General features: G+C 40.3%; 1 protein-coding gene across 2 annotated transcripts in view; it reads left to right on the top strand.

Moving 5' to 3' along the window:
* The window catches only part of negr1 (neuronal growth regulator 1), a 127708-nt gene that overhangs the window by 73638 nt on the left and 32668 nt on the right, over positions 1-21402 (top strand). For both annotated transcript variants that reach the window (XM_046391146.1, XM_046391147.1), the window contains exons 4-6: positions 3046-3177; positions 13475-13595; positions 15488-15636. In XM_046391146.1, coding sequence (XP_046247102.1) covers positions 3046-3177; positions 13475-13595; positions 15488-15636 — 402 coding nt within the window. The remainder of the gene's footprint in view (positions 1-3045; positions 3178-13474; positions 13596-15487; positions 15637-21402) is intronic.

The following is a 21402-nucleotide window of genomic DNA, read 5'->3' as shown; positions in this document are numbered from 1 at the left end:
GGTTGCTAAGATAAACATAAATGAATGTTAAATCTCCAATCACAAACGAGTTTGCCATCCCTTTTCCATGGATCTGACATTCTGCTTCTCCATCCTGCTTATGTACGCTCACCAGAATTTTGTTCTGCGCTCCATAAAAGTAGTTAATGGTATCGATATGATTTCCACCACAGCCGTATCACTCATTTCAATCTGAGACACTATCTGCACTGGCTCGTTGCAGGCTTGCATCTCAGCTGTGTGTTCAAGTCTGTTTTTTAAATAATAACTGCATTAAAGAGAGAGGTTGATGCCCCATGAAAAGCGTTGTATAAATAAGCTTTATTTATCTACATTTTCATCAGTCAGACACGCATACCTCTTTTGAAACAAGTTTGCTGTAGTAAGAGTCCACATTTGTCATTGGGCATAGTGCTGGATTAAGTAGATCACAGCAAGAACAATTCATACATCAGCCAAAATGTTCAATTTAAATTTAATTTTAATGTATTTATTTATTATAAAGTAAATTTTGTGCTGAAAAATTGCCCCTTAGTTGTACTTGATAGCTGATGCCCTGTGGCTAATTTTGATGGTATGATGCTCGTATCAGTGTTATCCTGTCTGTTTAAAAAAAAAAAAAGTGTAGCAAAGGCAGATTTCCAAGGATTTTGTTCTTAAAAAGGTATTCCTGTTTATGTACACATCACTTAAGGTACAGTTGGAGATACCAAGTAGAGAATGAGAAAATGTTGACCAAGCCTGCACAAATCCCTGTTACTTTTGACCTCAAACTTGGACTGCACTATTTGATCACTTCACTGGCACACTGTACGGCACATCCCCTCTCACATCAGTGGGATTAAGTAAAAAAAAAAAAAAAAAAAAAAAAACTGTGTGCAGCCAATGAAAAAATGCTTCTTTCCTGGTCCAAAGCCCAGTCATGAACTGTGCACCACCACAAAAATAGAGCCTATTATGCTGCCCTGTACTCTCTTGGCATATTAATGGTTATGTTCTTCAGACACACCCGGCGCTTGTTTATGGATCAGTTTTTCAAACATTTTTCTTTCCTTTGCTGTTGTTTGTGTCACCACTAATATCTTTGCCAAGACTCCATTGTTGCCACCACAACAGTGTGAGAAGAAACGGGAAAGCTCATTATCGACAATGCCTTCAGTTTCAAGTTTTCTGACATCACAGCTAGCAGATAAAAAGCCACCAGGGTTACAGAATAAGGAGGTGGCTTTATATAAGTATTCAGCTCACTTGCAGGGGAGATTGGCAGGACAGAATGGCAGTGTTTCCACTCCTAAAGCATAGATTGTCGTGATTCTGGCTCCTCTTTTATGAGATATTGCTGAGTCAGTGTCGGGTCTCTGTGGGTTTTCTGAACAGGATGTTGAGCTCAGTTTTGCTTGATTGTGCACTTTGTTTGATCCCCACACCTTCCAACCGCATCCATATTTCTTCCATCCCAAACCACCATATCCACCCTGGAAAGTTGTATAGAAATAGATTTCACACTGAGCACAATTGCTTTGGAAATTAATTCCGGTCAGGAGAGAATCTGCCTCAGTCACTCTAACAGACATACACAATGTCGTCTGCAGAGTTTCTATAATCATTTATTACACAAATTGGGTTCATTGTTGGTATTCCCAATTCCGTATCTATCTGTTCATCTGTCTAAACTAAGAAGTAATAAATTATGTATGATAACATATCAGTGATGGATACAGATGCATAATGTTTGTGATCATCTGCAGGTGGCTTATTGGCTGTCATTACCGAGACTTAGATTTTAATCTAGCACATAATCACACGCCACTCAAGGCAAAAACTTTTTTGTAGCAAATTTTAATATGTAAAATAGGGCTGAAACTAACAATTATTTCCAGTACTGATTAATAGATAAACTGTCTTGTCTAAAAAGTGTCAGTCAAATAGTAAAAATGTCTGTTACAATTTCCCTCAGCCCGCAGGGATTTATTCATATAGCTTGTTTTATGAGATCAACATCCAAAAAGAAAAGAGACCTTAACAAGAAAACAAATATACAAAAGACATAACAAAAGAAAAACCTAAACTCCTGATAGTTCCAGCAGATAGGAGAATGAGGGGAAAGAGATAGAGCGGAAACAAATCCTTAGTTTCAACATAAATGAGATTGGAGGTCTCATGCAGGAACAGGAGGAATTAACAACATAACATAAATGAAATATTTTGTTTCTCTCAGGGGCAGAGGGGGAGACCCCGACCCCCCAAGCAATGGTAGAGAAAATCCTGTGAGTGGCATATCCATGCTAAGACCGCTGACACTGTTGATTGAGACCAACTTGATTTGTTCTTGTGTTCTGAATAAAATTACATATTTCGTCCTGATTATTCTCACTTAATTATACTTGACACTGTAGTGTATCTCATTGTTGTTTCTTTCCGGTTATCATACTTTCAGTTCTTTCTAGCAATACATTTACAAAAACACCTATCATCCGTCACCCCTAACAATGATAACATACAGTATCTGAATGTGCCTTTCGTTAATGGGAGTGGACATTTGTGTGGATTTGTGCTCCCTCTGGCTTTTTAAGTGCACTACGCCCCTGCTAATATGTCAGTCATGGTTCTTTGCTGCTATTGCCTTTGGCACTGTTAGCTAACAATAAAGCACTGACATGTGCACTGAGCCATTGAATTTGTCTTTCTCCCAGAAAGTAGCTCTAACTGAAAAGTGTGGAGTTCAGAAAATGATGAGTGGATAACTGGGAATGCACCATTGTGTCATTTCCTGTCACCATTCCCACTGCTAATCTGCTAATCTGCTGCTATTTTAGGACACAAGGAACGTGTTCAGTACAAAACCATTACATCTTTTACTCCGGGGTAAACCTGAAACCTTGCAAATGAGGGTTTTCCCACATGCTAACTATAGACTACACAAATCTTAGAGCCAAATAAAAAGTTGTATGCGTGTGTGTGTGTGTGTGTATTAGTTTTGTGCCCTGTGTTTGTATTCTTTGTAGACACAGTGTAAGCACTTTGCCTCCATTTTTCTATTTCCAGCCAGGAAGTATGACAGTGGCGAATATCTTAACATCACCGGCATCACAAGGGACCAGGCTGGAGACTACGAATGCAGCGCTTTAAATGACATCGCCTCTCCTGACACCAAAACAGTAAAAGTCACAGTCAACTGTAAGTATATCTCTGTCTTCACCCTGGCTTCCCTGTTTTCCCTGTTTCATGTGCCTGGCCTTGCAGACACTTGAAAGACACTGAAGCAGTCTTCAATGATACCAGTGTCATGTCCCTGACGGTGTGCTGCAACAAAAGTACACCTTCTAGAAGTTTGGAAAAGTAGAAAGCTGAAGCTTGAAGTTTCTTAATATTTAATGTGAGAATTCCCTTTTTGTCTGTGCATGTAGGTGATTAATTCACACTAAGGAAAGGTCTGACTGTTCTAAGCACTATTCCATTATGCAGGTAATGAGTCTTTCAAAAGTGTGAGCAGACAGTAATGAGGAGCCGGGGCATTAATGAATGATGCTGGGCTTTAGCTGTCGTGGTCACATGGAAATCACCACTTATAGGTGTGAGCAGAAATGGGTGCTTGACAATTATTGCCATTCCATCTCTTTTTAAATGTGCTCCTTTACTTCACTGTTATTCATAGAGGTTTCTGTGTAGATGTCCTGTGCTAAATCTCACTTTTGGCAAAGCTTATCAGTCGGCAGTCGGCCACAAAAAGCTCCTCCTGGCCCACTTATTGAGTCATATCCTGAAAGCTAATCATGCAAGTTTTCTGAATCAGTTTTAAGAAATTGAGTTATTTTGTTTTTCTACACAGATTTGACTTTTGACTTCTTTTTTTTTTTAAACAAAACTTTGAGTCCAGTAATGTTTGTTCTGTATTTCTACCTCTCTGTGTTAAGACTGCTTTCATTCTGGCTTCATTATAAAACAAAGTCTTGTGGCCATTATTTCGGTGTAATGCCTGACTCTAATGAGCTGGGTCCGAATGGAGTCTTACAGGACGGTTATTTATAGCTCTACAGAGACGTGGGTTCAAGAATGAAAAGTGCTTTGATGACTGTCACTGTCTTTATGTGACAGAACAAAGGAGATATTCACAGTGATTGATAAGGCATGTCTTAGTCAGATGCTGACTTTTAAAGCGAGGCACCAGGGGTATGTGGGTTTAGCATCCAAACAGAGTGAACTGATTAGGAGGACTTTGCTGTCAGACAGAGTCACTGCAGCTCGATCACCGGGGCGATACCTTAGGTGGGAGTGCGCTGTAGTTCGTGAAGTGTTAAAGCAGTATTTACCCAGAGTTATCTGGAGCTGACAGAGCTACAGAGCTGTTCCCCTCACTGACCAGTCACTGACATGTACCACAGTGAAGAATTGTCCAGATATCTTTTGTAGGCTCCCTTAATGAATTTTAATGGTCTATAAATTGCTTTATGAAAACTATTTATGATTTTGATTTAATGTTATATTTTACATAATCCTTTAGGGTATAGCAGAGATTGAATTCCTTCACTTCAGGCCCAGAAAATTGTCTCTAATTTAAAGGTGGCTACTGTACTGTATAAACTCTCACACATTACTTACGCTTTCTGGACTGAGAAATTGAGGTTCTGTATTGCACACAGCCTAATTGCAACACACCGAAGGCGTTTCTTGGAAATGCTGTGAATTATTATATATAAAGTTTGTACTTTTGTCAAAAGCAGCAGAGAGATCCTGAGTGAATGCACTGGTATTAGGAGGTTGTGTAAGAGCCGGTTTCCCATGAAAACCTTTGTCTCCAGAGTGTTAAGTAAAACAGCCTATTGCAAAATCTAAGATGTTTTTTTTTTTTTTTTGGCAGTTCATGTTTAATCAGTCGAAGGGTGGCTCTAGTGTACGTTAAAATCTTTCATGTAGCGGTTCTATGACATATTTGCCATGTCCTTCTGACAAGTCTTTATTCAAAATTTGTCTGCAGTAATTAGTTTAGCTGAGGTGATGGAGCAGCCTGTGTCTCCACATAGTGTAAATCTTAGAGCTGCCTCCCACTTAATTCATAAATATTTCATAATGTCTGACACCCTGTTTGAGCTATGGCCAACGTGTAGCTCCACAGAGTCAGACTTTTCTGGCCTCACAAGCACCTTATGCATGAAAGGTCTTGTGTTTTATTGCAACTGTTTAGCATTCAAAGTGCTAGGAAACTATGAGACCTGCATAAACAAAACATGTCGCTGACATGAAAGCAGCACCAAGTCTCTTTGGTTGTCAGCATCTTCTAATGAGGTATCTATTAAAAATCTTTGGTACATTACATCACATAACTTTAAATTGTCAGCGTTTCTGTTCTGTAAAGTTTCTATGTTTTAGTTGACACGTCCGTCTCCTCCCTACATGATGGACACTTGCGCAGACGTGCTCATTTACAAAGATAAGGGGGCAGAATAAAGAAATTAAAGTTGTGCTTTGAAGCGGCTGATCTGGTCATAGCAGGCAGAGCCTGAGCCAGCTGGTGGCCACTCTTCACTGCGTCCTCTCCACCCTGTTGCAAGCCTTTCCCTCTGTGAAGGAAAAAGAGAAGCATTTGCACCATATCCCATCCCAATGTGCTGTATCGTTCATGCTCCACTGTCACACATCAAGCTGTATTCACAGAATGCCCAGAAGCGAGGTATTGATGAGGGCTCAGTATCCCAAGTTCCAAATCAAGATAAAGACGTTTAAAAAATATTGCGCTGCACAGTCACATGATCATGCAGCTGTTCTAGTCTGCTGACAGCCACTCAGCTTTGTAAATGTTCTCCTGGGAGATTCTGCAAGTGTTTTATCCTGACAGTCCACAATGTGAAATGTGCCATTTTAAAGACTTTAAGTTACCACACAGTATGATGACAGAAAATTACACTGTTTTTTTTTTTCATGCAAAATATTCAGCTTTCACTGGATGTTGTTGCCGAATTATTTAAGAGGCTATAATGGTGTGCACTGACCCCGCTAGAATATCCACATTGATCCTCTCAGAGTATCCTTCTGGTTGCTAGCAGTTCAATTAAATTAAATCATAAACATCAATCAGTCATGACTGCATTTTTTCTCTTTTATCGTTCTAATAAAACCGCACAAGAGTGAGTGACACTGACATTTCGTGGGTTAACACTCTAATTAAATACATGTCCAAACAATTTCTCTCTGCTTTCAAAACAGTTCCTTTTTTTTTTAAACTAAGAGTATAGTTGACCCCTGGGCTAATTGCAGATTAGGGCCACTAATTAAAATAAGCAAACCAAAGTAATGAAAACAAAATTAAGCTCCAGCATAATAACACCAGGCCTTCCATAACACTAAGCCTGCCATTTGGCTTTATATGATATGAAGAGTTAGAGGCAGGTTTGTATTTTCAATTTTCTGCTACTTCCAAGTATTGTCTCCGGTGCATCTAACCTGTGCTTGTGTTTCTCTAAGACAAGAAAATGTCTTGATCAGATAGCATCAATTATATTACTGGACTGCATGTGTCTCCCATCTTTATACTTCCAGTGATGAATGATTGGCGACTGATAACCTGTTTGAGTGAAACTGGGTTAATGGCCATTGTCCAGAAGGTTATACTGGAATCAGACTGGCTGAAAAGACCTACTTGGTGAAAGGATATTTCAGCAGTGATTTTTACCTGATAAAATTTGATCTCTGACCCACTTTACAAATTTACATATTCATCTTCACTGCAGGTGGGCGCCGTTATTGGCTGAAATTCTCACTGCACAGTGTGACTCAAAGGCATAAATATCACATCTAGCTGGCTGAGTCGGAGGGATGAATGAGAAGGAAACAACCGTGGAAAACCTCCACCTGAGATAAAAAGCTGGTGTTTGATTAATTAATGAAGCCACTGTGTGGTAGAACAATTAGTAACAACATACAGATGAAACATTAACAAAAATGTGTTCCTTTTTCAAGCTAGGAAATTAAAGGTGTCCGACCTTCCTTTGTAGTTTTGAAAGCTCTCCTCAGTCTTCTCTCACTCCTTATTGAATGAGTGACACTTAAGAGTTTGAACGCCATCGTGTTACAAGATGGGATTTGACAGTTTGCACAAACTTTAGTCAAACGTGGAAAGTACACAGACAACCAACTGTCTTGCCGTGCTGCATTTTATTTGCTCAGCACTGTTTCAGGTGCCTCGACACCAGATGTTCCAGAGATCGTCTCTCTCCGTCCATGTAATAATCGCGAAGCTGCCACCAGTCAGTTTTCAGGAAATAAATGTGTAAAGAAGACAGATCGGTTGATGTCATGTTCGCATCACAGATGTGTGAATTATGAATGTAGAGTAGGAAGACCCTGGCTTTTTTTTTTTAGGGATAGCTGCCTCCTTTTTATATATACTTTTTTCACATGAAGCCACCAGTTATATAACAGACATTTCTGGAAAAGTTAAAGCAGAATATTCAGACTTCTAGTGCCTCTCTTTAAAGTGCTATGATAGCATGGTCTTTGGCACACATCTTGAAGTTAATTGGGCACAGCTATCACACTAGATTCAACTTTGTTTATGGCTTGTTTGTTTTTTTTTCTTCCATGATCTCGTTCCTTCCAAACTTGATAGAGGCTTCAGGTTTTAACCAGCACAGGCTTCTCTCCCTCTCAACATCACTAGTTTTCTATCATGCTGAGGTTTGTGTTGCTTTGCAGAGAGAAGCTGTGCCCTGTGTACTTCCGTGTTTGCCAGCCGCCTCCTTCCTCCTCCAGTAGCCTGCAGCTGTGAATTCTGCTCACACATTCACCATGGCCATTTTTATAAAAAGAAGAGCACCTTGCTTTCTCTTCTGCTTACGAGAATTGACCAACAAAACTGTGATCCTCTTTAATTAATTATGAGCATGCATATAAGAACTGCTGTACACAGCTACAGCCTTAATACTGAGATTTTCTGGGCATAATTGAAATGCAGGGGCCACAACTGTGAATACTTCAAATTCTTTACATCACCTTGTCTATTGTTTTTCTCCCACCCTGCCTTTTCCTCTAAAGGCCTCGTCATCTGGGCTTGTTTGGGATTCAAGCCCTGGTCTGCCAGATGCACCCACAACATGCTCCTCTCACTGCCCTGACAGAGTGGTACGGGGCAGTCATGACCATCTCCGATAAATAAGAGGCTAAACTTGTTTACTGGCGGTCCGGAGACACACCTTCATGACCACCTAATGTTACAATTTCAAGTAATGGCAAGAAAGTGAACAATTATTAGGGGAGTAGGGGGAGCATATTTACACCTTATCAACATTTATTTTTGTTAAGAATCATTATCTACTGTAACATTTGCGTAGCACTGTATGACATACATATTTACATTTGATAAAAAACACGTCCTACTCCTACATACTGTGTGTGTGTGTGTGTGTGTGTGTGTGTGTCCACAGCTGCAGTGGTGGATCAAAATAAAATGAATGTTCATTCCACAGTTCAGTGAAATCTATTATTGGGAGTATTTTAACATCAGGAAGAGTCTCAGTTGAGCATCTGACGATAGTTTGCAGTATTCATTGAAATACTGTGACTTACAATTCAAAAGAGAAGGCTTCCGTGAATTGGATTCTGATCCAATCCTAAGTGAAGTTAAAGCCGGTACCCTCAAGCTGTTTGGATGTAAATCCGTTTCTCTACATCTCTCCAAAGCTCTTGTCTTGATTGCTATTTGGATTCTTTGTTGCATGTGGGGCATGAATAAGTAAGCACAACCTTGATCTTTTTCAGAATAAATGTTCCTGCTAGTACCACTTCAAAACAGATTGACACCCACAGTGACTTCATCTTTTAGCTCAGTCAAGAGTTTTTTGGGACTGAGCAGAATTCACTTTATGACACTGACAAAATGCAACTGCTTTTACATGGCAGGGCTACATCAAATACGGTATATTAGAAAAATGGATGTTTTGCTTGTTTAAACAGCTGAACATAGCATATTGTTCACGTTGATATTTCATTGTGTGCTGGTAGTGGTGTGGTCTTCACCACAGCAAACCCACCATTTCATATGTGAATTTAGTTTAAGATGGGGGATTTGTGTACCTTAAACCATTTAGTGTAAGACTCAGACAATAGATTGAATCCTTGGTGCTGTCAAACCACACAATCCTGCACACTAAGCCGGTTATTTATATGCCTTGCATTGTATAAAAAAGAAGGAACACAATGTTCCCTAGCTGTCCTGAATAGAAATCTTAATTAATTAATAAATCTTGGCAGCAGAACCATTCCTGACCGACAAAAAACAGGACAATGAAGCCCACAGATGGCAGTGGGGAACAGTGTCTCTGTGTGTAAGCTGATAAGTCATGCACTGATGAGTCCATTTCTTAATTGCAATGAAAACTCATTTTCAAATCTGGCTGAAGAGGTAGGGTTATTAATTGATCTTTTAATTAAAAAGCTTGCGATCTCTGGGTTCTCTTGGCAAACAATACTTTGCAGCTAAATAAATCATATTCAGTCTTGAAGTACACCAATTAATCATTCATATTCACATGAGGATTGTTGAAGAAGGCACGCAACTCAGTGAATTGAGGTGCGATGATTTCTGAACAAACCCTGTCCATTAATATTAGATGGTTTGAAGGTCAAACGTTTTATTCATCGTTAATGTGCTTGTATTCATGCACTTTGTAAAGATGTACCGTTGGAGACACCATCTTTGTTTTGATGACATGCTCCACATTATGCAGATGTAATGGAAGTCGGTTTGTGATCGACCCACAACTGCCCATTTGTCACCGGGCAGGGCCTTGCAGCACCCATTTTTCTGCCGTGCCTGTGTTATTTCTGGACCCAACCCTTCACCCCCATCTGGTGGAGTCACCATGACTCCAGGCATGATTTACAGCACCACCACAGCAATCTGCAGACACTAAATTACCTGGATTATTGGGCCTTCATGACTTTTAGTGCACTACTTTGCATTACTCTCCAAATCCCGATGGTGTATTGCACAATATATGATGATATAGGACATGCCAGCAAGTTGAAATTGGAATTATTGAATTGGACTGGATTTTATGGGTGTGATCTGTCTTAACAGATTCACTGCCAGGATCTAAATTGGAAAGACTTGATATTATCGATATGCATAAAATAATGGCATTTTGGACCACCTACAAAATTATGGGGGATATTTTTCTCCATTCCAAAATGTTACAACGGTTGTATCATTTGAGTGGTGAGGAGGACAATTACTTGGGCCCAAACTACTTTTGAAATCTGCTCATTTGATAGAAACTATAGTCTGATAAGCTTTTACGAGAGGAGATAGATGATGATAGATGTTCCATATGCCTTGTCCGACACCAGCTCATATGAGGAGAAATCTGGGTTTATATTCTTAGTTATCACTCCTTAGTTACATTACTGGAAGGTATGGCCTGTAGTACTTATACAGTATGTTAATCAGTAGGATGATAATATACATTTAGAAATATTTCCTGATTCTTTGTTGGTTTAGTTTTGCTTGCCAGGGTTTAACCATCTTTGAACGAATTATAGTAATCTCGGACAACGCGCAGCGGAGTGGTTATTACACATGCCCCATGTACAGAAGGTTGAAACCCCTTGATGGCCCAGGTTCAAGCCTGACCTGTTATCCTTTGCTACATGTCTTCTCCTCTTTCTCGCCCCATTTCCTGCCACTGTCTGACTGTTCTATCCGTAAAAGGCATAAATGTCCCAAAAAATATAATGATAATAAAAAAAGACGGTAATCCAATTTAATCATGAACAGGAAATCTCATTTTTAAGCAGTGTTCTTTTTTTGACCAGTTGGTAATAAATTAAAGGCAACACATCAAAATTCTCAGCCTTGCAAAAAAGGAAATACAACAGCTACATGAAAGGAACAAATTTAGACAGACTATTTGTCAGAGGTTTTGTGTTCTGACTTTTAGAATAAAAGACAGTGTGTGAGGTTTCAGGTATTGGCACATCTACCTGCACCACCATGTCCACTGTCCTAGCATCTGTCCAGCTCGACAACCAGGTCACCCCAGCGCTTTCAGAGGCCTCAGATAATCAATGGGTTCGCACAATGACACCAATGGAGGATTACGAGGATTCACTAAGCCTCTGTCGGTCAGCGTGCTGCATTGATTTTGTCAGACTTGTTATTGGCTTATATTTCTGTGCTGTAGAGCACTGTTGCAATTTTCTCTCCTTGCTCCCTTCCTTTTCTTTAAGTATTGGACAGCTCATCTCAGCTGCACACAGTCTCTCTGATGTTACTTTATCAACCCTTAGTAACCCTCTTATTCTTTGCTACACGTTTCTGTAGCTCCTCTACAAAGGGGCTGATTGGGCCTATGACTTTTTTACAGGTGTCTTTAATGCTGGTCGTGATTGAAATAGATACATATCTGAATCTGTGAAGTTTGAAGTTTGATGTTTGTGAAGCTTGAAGCAAGATTGCATCAGAAAAGTCTTAATACCTGAAGTTTGGATACTTCTTAAACACAAGAGTACACACAGCCAAAGCACACATACACACACACACGCTTACAACATATAAGCAGCCAGGACAGACATCCAATCAAGGTCTACTAATACTTTCCAGCATAGCATCCAACATTTCATTCCAAAATATATGAACATGAAGAGCCCTACCGTCACACATTGATTCACTGTCTCAAGTCCTTCGGATTATTCAGCCCAGAAGCTGAAAATAATTGGCCCACGTATGCAGGGACAGAAAATCTACATACACTCGTCATACGAATTTGCTCATTAGGATGCAGAAGAACGTTGGTGGAAGGGCATCCATCATCACAGGGTGCACTGTCACCTCAACGTGCCTCTCCTACATGATCATATACCACATGTTCAAATGCTCACATGTATCTTTTTCACCTCACGCAGATCTGTTACATCCCACCTCATCTATCTGTTGGCCTCTCACAGGCTGGAAGAGAGAACACGCACACCATACTGTGTCATTAAAATGAAGCCGAGACTATCCGTCTTACAAAATACATATACCATATGTGTTTTAATAAAATGTGTTGCTGATCCCGTGTACCTGAAATACTCGTCAGAACTATTTTATTCAGTAGGAATAGACTCACAAACACGAACGCTGGATGTTTATTGGATTTCTCACTGTCTGCAATGTGGGGAGTCTGATGCCAGTTAGTACCTTGGGGTTGTGGAGTCCAGAGCTGCATCAGGCCTTACTGAGGTCATTCATTAGAAACATCTCCAAATACAATTGGAAGTAAAGATCTGGAGGTGCTTGGTCAAGCCTTTCCACAGGATACAGCCTGCAGCTCTGACTGACAGCTAGCTCTTAAAGGCTCATTGTCGGGGATATAAATAGTCCATAGTCCATCTCGCTCTCAGACATGCAGGGCAATTGACTGCTGGCTACAGGATTGACCTGTACAGTCTGAGCTTCTTCCATGCCTCATAGGCCTTTAATCAGAATCTGTGTGAATGGCACCAGTAATTTTGCTTGTATTGTATCTCAGATGGCTGTGCATCTGATTGTGTGTTCAGAACAGTTGAATTATTTGTCAGGCCGTGGGGAACCGAGCCAAGTTTACACAATACAGAATGTCAAATTGAGGCCTGTGCTTTATTATGATCGGTTCTTCTGTTTCATTGCCACTGTTGATTAATGGAGAAGAAGCAGCAAACCAGACAGGATGATACCAGTGCATATGACCCAGTGTATGCTCACTGTTCATTTAGGAACATTGCTACTTACAGCGAGAACTGCTTGTCCTCAAGAGGGTCATTTTCTTTTGATTATCTTCCAGCATTTTTGAGTTCAGAATTATTCTGATGACGGCCAATGATTTCAAATACAACAAGTGAAACATTTCTATGCCCATTATGTGAGTAAGAGAATGGTGAGGAGAAAGTTGTTGTTTTTTTTCTTGACACATACCGTTTCAACAAAACGCCATTCTTCTAAGTCTATATAACTTCAATTCATTAATTTCATTTCTTTCAAGGCTGTGTTACTATAAGCAGTATTACATATTTGAAGTACAAAAGGCCCAGGCTGCCTTAGAAACCGTCCATATGTAAAGCTGCCTTTATGACACCGGCAAAGAGATTTTCGCCACATTTCAGCACATGAAAGGAGCCTCATTTTGCATTCACAGAACCTGCCTCTGCCATTGAGTCTTTGAACTTCCATTAAGCCATTTATCACCATGCAGTGCAATTCATTTCATTTTCCTAACATTGGGGATGGTTGCCCTCTCCACTCTTCAGCTCCTTCTCTGTTGGCTCTGAGTGTGGAGTGTACACTATGTAATGTATGCACTGACCAGGATGTCAGAGGTTGCCATTTTCAAGTTCAACAACCCTTGTGTGCCTTTTCTTATTATCACGGAAGTGTTTTCCTTTTGTTTGTCTTTATGCCGGTGATAACACAGATTTGACTGGCATGTGCTAACTGACAAAATTTCCCATTTCTTGTTTACTCCAGTTGCCCCCGCTATCCATGAGATGAAAAGCCATGGTGTCGGTCTGGGACGCACAGCTCTGCTACGGTGTGAGGCAGCTGCTGTGCCTTCTCCTACATTCGAGTGGTACAAGGGCGAGAAAAGGTGAGCCCAGTTTGTTTGTATGAATTGTCTATTATAAAGTGTATTGGCAGCATCACAGGCAGGCCACCTGTTCAATTGTCCACATGAAGTGAAAATTCACTAAGCAGTCTGTTTAGAGTTATATGTCCTTGTTTTTCACTCATGTTAATTAATTTACATGCATACCATCTTCGACATATTTTACACGTGTTTTTCCTGAATACTGGATATTAGCAGAAGAAAACCTCAACAGTGTTTGAGAGTTTAGCTCATGTAATTCTGAAGTGGGAATGTCCTGCCACAAATTATTATTTAGAATCACTGTCTAATGACTGTGTTTGAACACAGTTGAACTAAAATCCTTCATGCTGACATGAGACAATTAATAAGTCATACTTGTTTGTGGCCAAGTAAGCATAGACGTGATAGAAGCGATTTGGTTCTTGTTTTTTGTTCTTCCATTTGTCCGCCCTGTGCCGAAACCACATAAATGGTCCAAGAGGAGTCACTTGTGCCTTGTCCTCACCTTGCATCCTAATAAAATGTTTGCTGGCAACTGGCTTAAATCATCGGCAGCAGATCCATCAATCAGTCTAGATTCAAGTGTCAGTTCTTGAATTTAAAAACCAAATTACCCCCATTACCCACTCCTGGTGAGCACAATTTCAATCATCAGCTCACACTGTGCTAATTGTAATTATAGGGTGGATTCAATTTATTCAAATTGCTAAGGAGGCAAGTTGGCATGATTCTAGTCTTTACTTAATTCAAGGACTTGTTCTTTCTGTGACTTCTTACACATCTAAATGGTGATTTCTTCATTTACCTCTCATTATGAAAAGGACATTAGTATAAAGACTTAAGCACAGAACATGTGTAACATCTGTAAGACATTAACTAACTACTCCGGCGCCCATTTAGCATGTATGGGAGCTAAGGGCCACCTCTTATTTTGACTCTGTGTTAATGCAGCTATACCATCAGTGCAGTGCCGCTGCCAGTTTGTGTCTATCAGAAGTATTATGACAAGCAATCTCAAATCTGTTGATCTGTCAGTGCTTTCATTCTTCAGTGGAAGTGGGTGAGTGTTTATGCAGTCATGGGAGAGGAGTTGGTTTCAATATGACAGAGGGGATCATTGACTAGTTTGATGTTGAACTAGTGAAGAGGCGAGACACCCGCCGAGATTATCAGTGAATGTTCAGCTAACATTTGAGGAGGTTGCCGTGGGAGAGGGAACAACAGATTTGTGGATATTTGCAGGACATAAGGTCACACATAGTGTTTCTACTCAGAGTGGCTCTCAGAGCAACCAAAGCCAAGCTAGATATCCTGGGGGGAGGGGGCACAGCAAGGCCAAGATAGAAACATGTCTCCTCTCTGGAGGTTTTATGGTTTACAGTGTGAAATATGAAACGACATTGATGAAACCATACTCTGCAGCAATATCTACGATAATCTCACAATCTGGATGCGCAGCATATGTCGCTACAGAGTGAATTTTAATTTCTACAGGCTGCTAAAGATCATCACAACCACCAAAATAAACAATTAAACATTTGTCAATTTCACTGCACAGATGCCAGACACAACTGGAGTAGGATTTATTGTAATCCCCCTGCACCTGCATCGAAACGATGAACAACATGTCAAGTGGCAACCAGCTGGTTCACCTCTGGGTCATTTCTCTCTCCTCTCAGTCCTTCGAAGCATCTCTCCCAGGCAGCTACGACAGATCAAGGGACAAATAGATCTGTTGAAGAGGGTGATGAAGTACTATACAATCTGAAGATCCACTAAAGGATGACAAACATTTGCACCGTCCTTGTACTCATGCCCCCCACCCACCCACTATCACTTTGTGTGTGAGTGAGAAATAAAAGCTTCATTTGTTGTGATTGTGTTGGTTTCAGGATTATCAAGGGTCAAGGCATCGACATCAAGAGCCTCAGCTCCAGATCAGTCCTCACAGTGACCAACATGACAGAGGATCGTTACGGGAACTACACATGTGTCGCCTCCAACAAGCTAGGGACGGCTAATGCCAGTGTGCCTCTCATTCGTAAGTAGTCATTCTACATGCTTGTGGCTAAATGGAGTGGTGAAGAGTCAGAGAGCTGAGTGTTGGGGATGGCAGTGGGGGTCTGTGCCCTCAGAAGTGTTTTCATTTTTGTTGCAGCAGGATAGGATAAAAGCTATGTTAATTCCAGTGCTGCAACTGGGTGTCCACATATCACCAGTGGAGGTGGCTTCTTATGTCCCAGTCATCAGGTTTGTGAATGTTGATTGTCTGTCATAGTTGCAAAGTCTGTATGTGTGTGGGTGGGTGTTTGTGTGTGTGTGTCTGCTTTTTAAGTCTACAGCTGCATGTGAACTGGACAAGAACACCACCTGAAAAAGAAATTTAGCTTGGAGGTGGTAACAGCATAACAATTACAAAGGCAGCTACACAGGTCAGTCATGCTAAGTTGAATGCCAAGTAGCAGTATGAATCAGATTTTAAAGAGGTCTGAGAGTCAGCCTTTTCATGGTTTTCAGTGTGCCATGAGGCGTCTAGCAGAGATTCAAAGAGGCCAAATAATCAGAGTCCAAACTGCTGGTGCATCAGTGGGAGACTGCAGAATTATTTAATGTGGTCAAGGAAGCATTCTGCATTTATTAAAGTACTGAAACACAGAATATTTTCTAAACACTGTGGAACCAAGACACCAAGTTTCCACAAAACAGCAGAAACTTTCTGTCTGCCATTACTGCACAGTAATGCGGTTCTTTAACGGTACTCTTATTGCAATCTTTTGTTGTTGTTGTTGTTTTTTTTTTTTGTTGTTTTTTTTACATAAAAACCAAAGCTGTTCATGAACACACTCAGACTGTGCAACAATCAAGTGGCTAATGCTTACTTTTAATTATTAACCCATGTTTGTGTAATTTGGTTAACTCTGTGTGGAATCTGGGCTGCTAGCGTACATAACATACCTGAGGTGGATAAGGTAACAAGAGATGCATGTATATTATTAAATATTTGGATGAAGACTTGCTTTAAGGTTAGGTTGAGGTTAGGGTTAGGATAAGGCAAGTAATGTTTATTATTATGGTTAGGTGGTGGTGTGTGTGTAGGGTGTGTGTCTGTGTGTGTGTGAGAGAGAGAGAGTACATATTGACATGCTATTGTCGGGGCTTATCAGTCTTAAACAGTTTTTCCCTGGGGCCCATTTGATACTGAGTTTCGGTATGTGTCTGTGTATTTGAGGAAGAACGTGGCTGCTTACTCTATACAAGTACAACCAGAGTTAGCCATTGTGGAGAAGAAATGGTGACAAGATCTCCTATGACCAGATCAGGTTGTGTGGTGACTTCTCAGATGTTTTTGAGTTTAAAAAGCCTCCAAACAATAGCACATGTTGCCGATTCTTGAGAACACTGTAATGGTTATACTATACTGTAGGAAGCCATTATGCCATAGTCTGAAGGTCTGCTGATTGGAACCAGGAAGTCAGCAGGGTATACACTGTCCAGAACAAGTCATCTGTCTGTTACAAGGCCAACTGGTGATTTCACTCTCTGATTAAAGTTTTTTTTTATGGATCATTAAAGCACAACAGGCCCGTTATGTCAAGGATGCTTAAAACATAAATTATCAAAAAGGATAAAAGTTCCTTAAAATGCCCTGAGGCTTATTCCCATTGCACTGCTTAACATCTAACCAGCCATTAACAGACAAGGAATGCAAGGCTGTTTGGATACTGTTGCACGAACAGTCTAACATTTTCATTTTCTTACGTTTAAACATCCCAGAGTGGTTTGATGAGTCTGTAGTCACTGGAAATACAAGCTTGGTCTCATTCCCCTGGTGTCCAAAACCACAAAGTTGGCATGTCCCTCAGTGTCGCACCAGACTTTAATGTGTCTTGAATTTAAACACGCCCACGTCAATATTAGGCCATCAGAGCAACTGAACACAATGCAACGGATTTTGTAAAATAAAAGTGAAAGTCCCAAGAGGGGTTGAGGTTAGAGTTGAGTGGTGGGTCACACTCACTTTCACCCAGGAGACCAAAGATTGCATCCTGTGTGAAAAGAAACACACGTCATGGATCTTTTCCTAAACCGAACCACATAGTTTTAGTACCTAAACCACAGACCACAGACACTAAAAGGTTACCCTGTGGGTCTAGATGGGATGGGGAAAAAAGGTGTGACAAAGCATCAGTATGAGATGACCTGAAAACGTGCCTCATGTACACATCTTTGAATCACTATGTGGAGTGGCTTTCAACCACTTTCATTCCTGAAAGAGCAAGACATTTTCTCTTCTTGAAGGATGTTACAATGTCCTGTTCAGGAGAGCTCCACTTTTCTGGGTTTATACTGTACTTCTAGGTAGGTATTTGATATCCCTACACTGTGAGGCTTTTTGGTTATTTTGTCCATCTGCTGTACCTGCCAGGCAGGAAAAAAAAAGCAATGAAAGCAAGGGGTTGGGGAACATATTTCCCTCAATGTTTTAGAGCAAGTATGAGTGGAAAAAATATCCGTTTAATGTATTCAGTGATGAAATATGAACAGGTGAATTAAATTATTCACCAGTTTGCGCTGCACCCTCTGATGATAACACTGTCCCTAGCAGGCCAGAGACTGAGAATACAAAAGGATATTTCTGTAGAGTTGGCAATTGTCAAAGGAGCCCTCCACTCTCCTGTTTGTGTATGCACAAAGAACATCAAAGCCTTGTCTCAGATCCTCAAATGGATGATCTTAATGTGACACCAGCGAGGCCTCAAAGGCAGAGCAGCAAAGAAACCCTCAGAATAGTCAGAGGAGGCAGCTTCCTGTGCTGCCACCCCCAACTTCTCCCTCTTCCATTCCCTCTCTCTATCTCTTTGTCTCTTTTTCTATCTTTGTCTCCATGATTTTCTTATCTCACACTCTTACGCTCTCGCTTTTTTGTCCCCCCCCTCCCCTTGTCGTTCATTCTTCCTATCACTCTCTTGCTCTCCCTCGCTCTCTCTCACACACACACAGCATCTCATTTACCCTCCCTCTCTCTTTCTCATGATCTCCACTAATGGAGGAGAGGCCAATTCTGCTGTCGCTCTTAATGAGAAATGGCAAGCAATCGTCGCAGTGCACTCTCACCGGTACGTTGACGCAAATAACAAAACCCAGAGGTTAGATTTCACCACGGGTGACTTTGGATTGCTATTTTAGAACCAGTCAATAGCTATTGACGAGCAAGATGGGAAGGGGGAAAGGGGCATGCATATTTGATAGAGCATCATACATTGAGGTGAATTTTAAGTGGCAACACAATGTGGGTGGTTTGCGGTGAAGAAATTTATATGCAGTAGTTTCTTTGGTTGTTTCCATTAGAGGTAGAGTAATCAATCATTTTGGCTGATTAATCGGCACTGATAGGACGTTTTACAAGATATAAAATACAGGTTTTATTTTTTGTCGGGGTTCTGGGGGCGGGGTTAATCGACATATTTTCCCACTGCTGCAAACTGTTATTATTATATCGGCCTTTGAAAATCCACAGTTGGTTGACCTCTAGTTTCTATTGCACCTAGAGGTTTGGTAATGGCGCATGAATTGCTGATGTCAAGTATGGGTCATGTCCTTTCAAAGAACCTCCTTAAAATGCAGCCACTGGGGGAAAAAGATAAAATATAAACTGAAATGCTAAGCGTTCAGGGCTCAGTTTCATTAGTTTGTTGTCAAGATTCTGAAGTTGAAAGGTCCCTATTCTCCAGCAGTGTAAATCCTCTTTGTCTTAATCTAACCGAGTCCCTTTAAATCAGTCCAGGAAAAGGCTTGCCATTATCTCTGATGAGATGAACTGTAACCGTGGAAAGCCTTCTCTCAGGGAAAGTAAACACATTTGCCTTCCATCTAAATGCAGCCACTGGAAGACAGTTCGACAGGTCGGCTTCTGATTCAAAGAAAACAAGGATGAAAAACTGAATTTGCATCCAAGCTTTGTGCACGTCGACATGGTACTGGCTAATTTCTGCAATTTTGAAATGAGTTGGAATAGCCGTGTCCTCACTGTATGCTGTTGTGGCGGCTGGGATTCGGCTGTGCCCGTTGTGTTAGACCATGTGGGGTTTTGTGCTGTTAAACCATTAGTCAGGGATTGTGATCTCTTTCAGCTAAGTGCCACTTTAAGCTGTGTATTTAAAGCACAAACAGGGTTCTTTGGAGCACAAAGAAAGCATACAACCCCTTTGTCACTACTTGTTGGAGTACCCTGTGTTTGTGTGTGTGTGTGTGTGTGTGTGTGAGCTTTTATACCTGATTGTTGAAGAACACAATAACCAGTGGCATCAGTGAATGAACAAATAATAAAGTGAATAAAACATGTCTCACAGTTCTCTTTACTTTTAAATAATAAAATTTAGTTTGTAAAGGTGTAATGAATTGAACTGTATAATAGGTTTGAATGATTGCATAGAGATACTCCGAAATAACGTTTTGCGCTTCTTAGCATGTTTGCTTGTAGAATGTTTGTATTTAATTGATTACAACTGAACCAGGGCTTGCACAGGTAAAGTTTGTGTTTTGATTTCTTTGCAGTCAGTTTGATTTAATCACAAGAGAGAGACTCTTTTCTCAAAAGCTTCACTGTAAGACACTGTAGACGTGTAATCACAATTAATGAGGTATCAGCATTCAGAGAAAATTACAGTGTAATAGTTTCTTTATGTCAGTTTGTACTAACCGTGGTGCAGAATCAAAGCAGTAAGACTAGACATGTGGAGAAGAATCAATGCATTTGTTCTCACAGTCAGAGAGATGCCAGTTTCATACAAATGTGCTGATTTGTTTGTCGATTTATAGTGCATATTGTAATCATCACCATAAAGCTGCCACAGCTAACCCAGTTAAATGTTGTCGCCATATGTTACAGTCAGCATGTCTATTATTATGTATATCATAGTTCTGTTCATATGGTGTGTGTTCACATATTTATTTAACATTAGGGCTGGCTTTGCAGACTTTTATGTGGGAATTACTACAGCAGGCTCAACATTATGAGCATTTCAGTCAGATTTGCTTGAAAAAACTGACAAGCCATCAGTTAAACATTAGCATGTGTGAACCAGCAACAGATAAAGTTTACTCTTAATTGACTTCACAAAATGATTCAGAAAAACGTGATCTTTTTTTTATTTGGGGGTTATTGTGAAGTGTGGATGAAAAGAAAAGCAGAGGAGGGAGGAATCAAAGTCAAAATGAAAGAAAAAGAGAAGGCAAAAGACAGGTGGTAGTTGTACGTTGCTTAGACTCAACACATCATTGCAAAATGTAGTGTTGATGTTTGATGATCTTATCATCAATGAAAACAGCTCACTGTTGCCATTACACATAGAAACACAGAGACTTTCAAATGTGGATCGTATTCTGCATTATTGTGAGGCAAAATTATCTTTAGTTAATCATTAAATTTAAAAAAAAAAAAAAAATGCTGTAGTGCTAAGGTAGGCCCACTTTGGTCCTGTCAAGGTCATTCAGCAATACCTCCTGACGTGCTGGACGACTCTCCTCTTTAAGCCATGTGGCTGAAAACGTTTTCTGTCCACTGCACAACTGGACCTTGTACAGTTTTTAGTAACCAGTAGTAATCTGCATAATAAGAGAGCAGAGATAAATATCGAAAATGAACATAAAATAAATATGAAATGTTTGCACATTATATACTTCAGTTTCAGGGTCACGGGTTCAGTATGTTTTCAGTACAGCATTGAAAACAAACCAAGTACGTAGGAAATATCATTTGTGTCATCTGTTTTGAAAAGAAAAAATGCAAACTACAGCAGCACTTTGA

This window comes from Scatophagus argus, chromosome 6 (assembly GCF_020382885.2).
Source record: "Scatophagus argus isolate fScaArg1 chromosome 6, fScaArg1.pri, whole genome shotgun sequence".
Lineage (NCBI taxonomy): Eukaryota > Metazoa > Chordata > Actinopteri > Scatophagidae > Scatophagus > Scatophagus argus.
The sequence above is the reverse complement of the archived record's forward strand: the minus strand, read 5'-3'. Positions and strand labels throughout refer to the sequence as shown.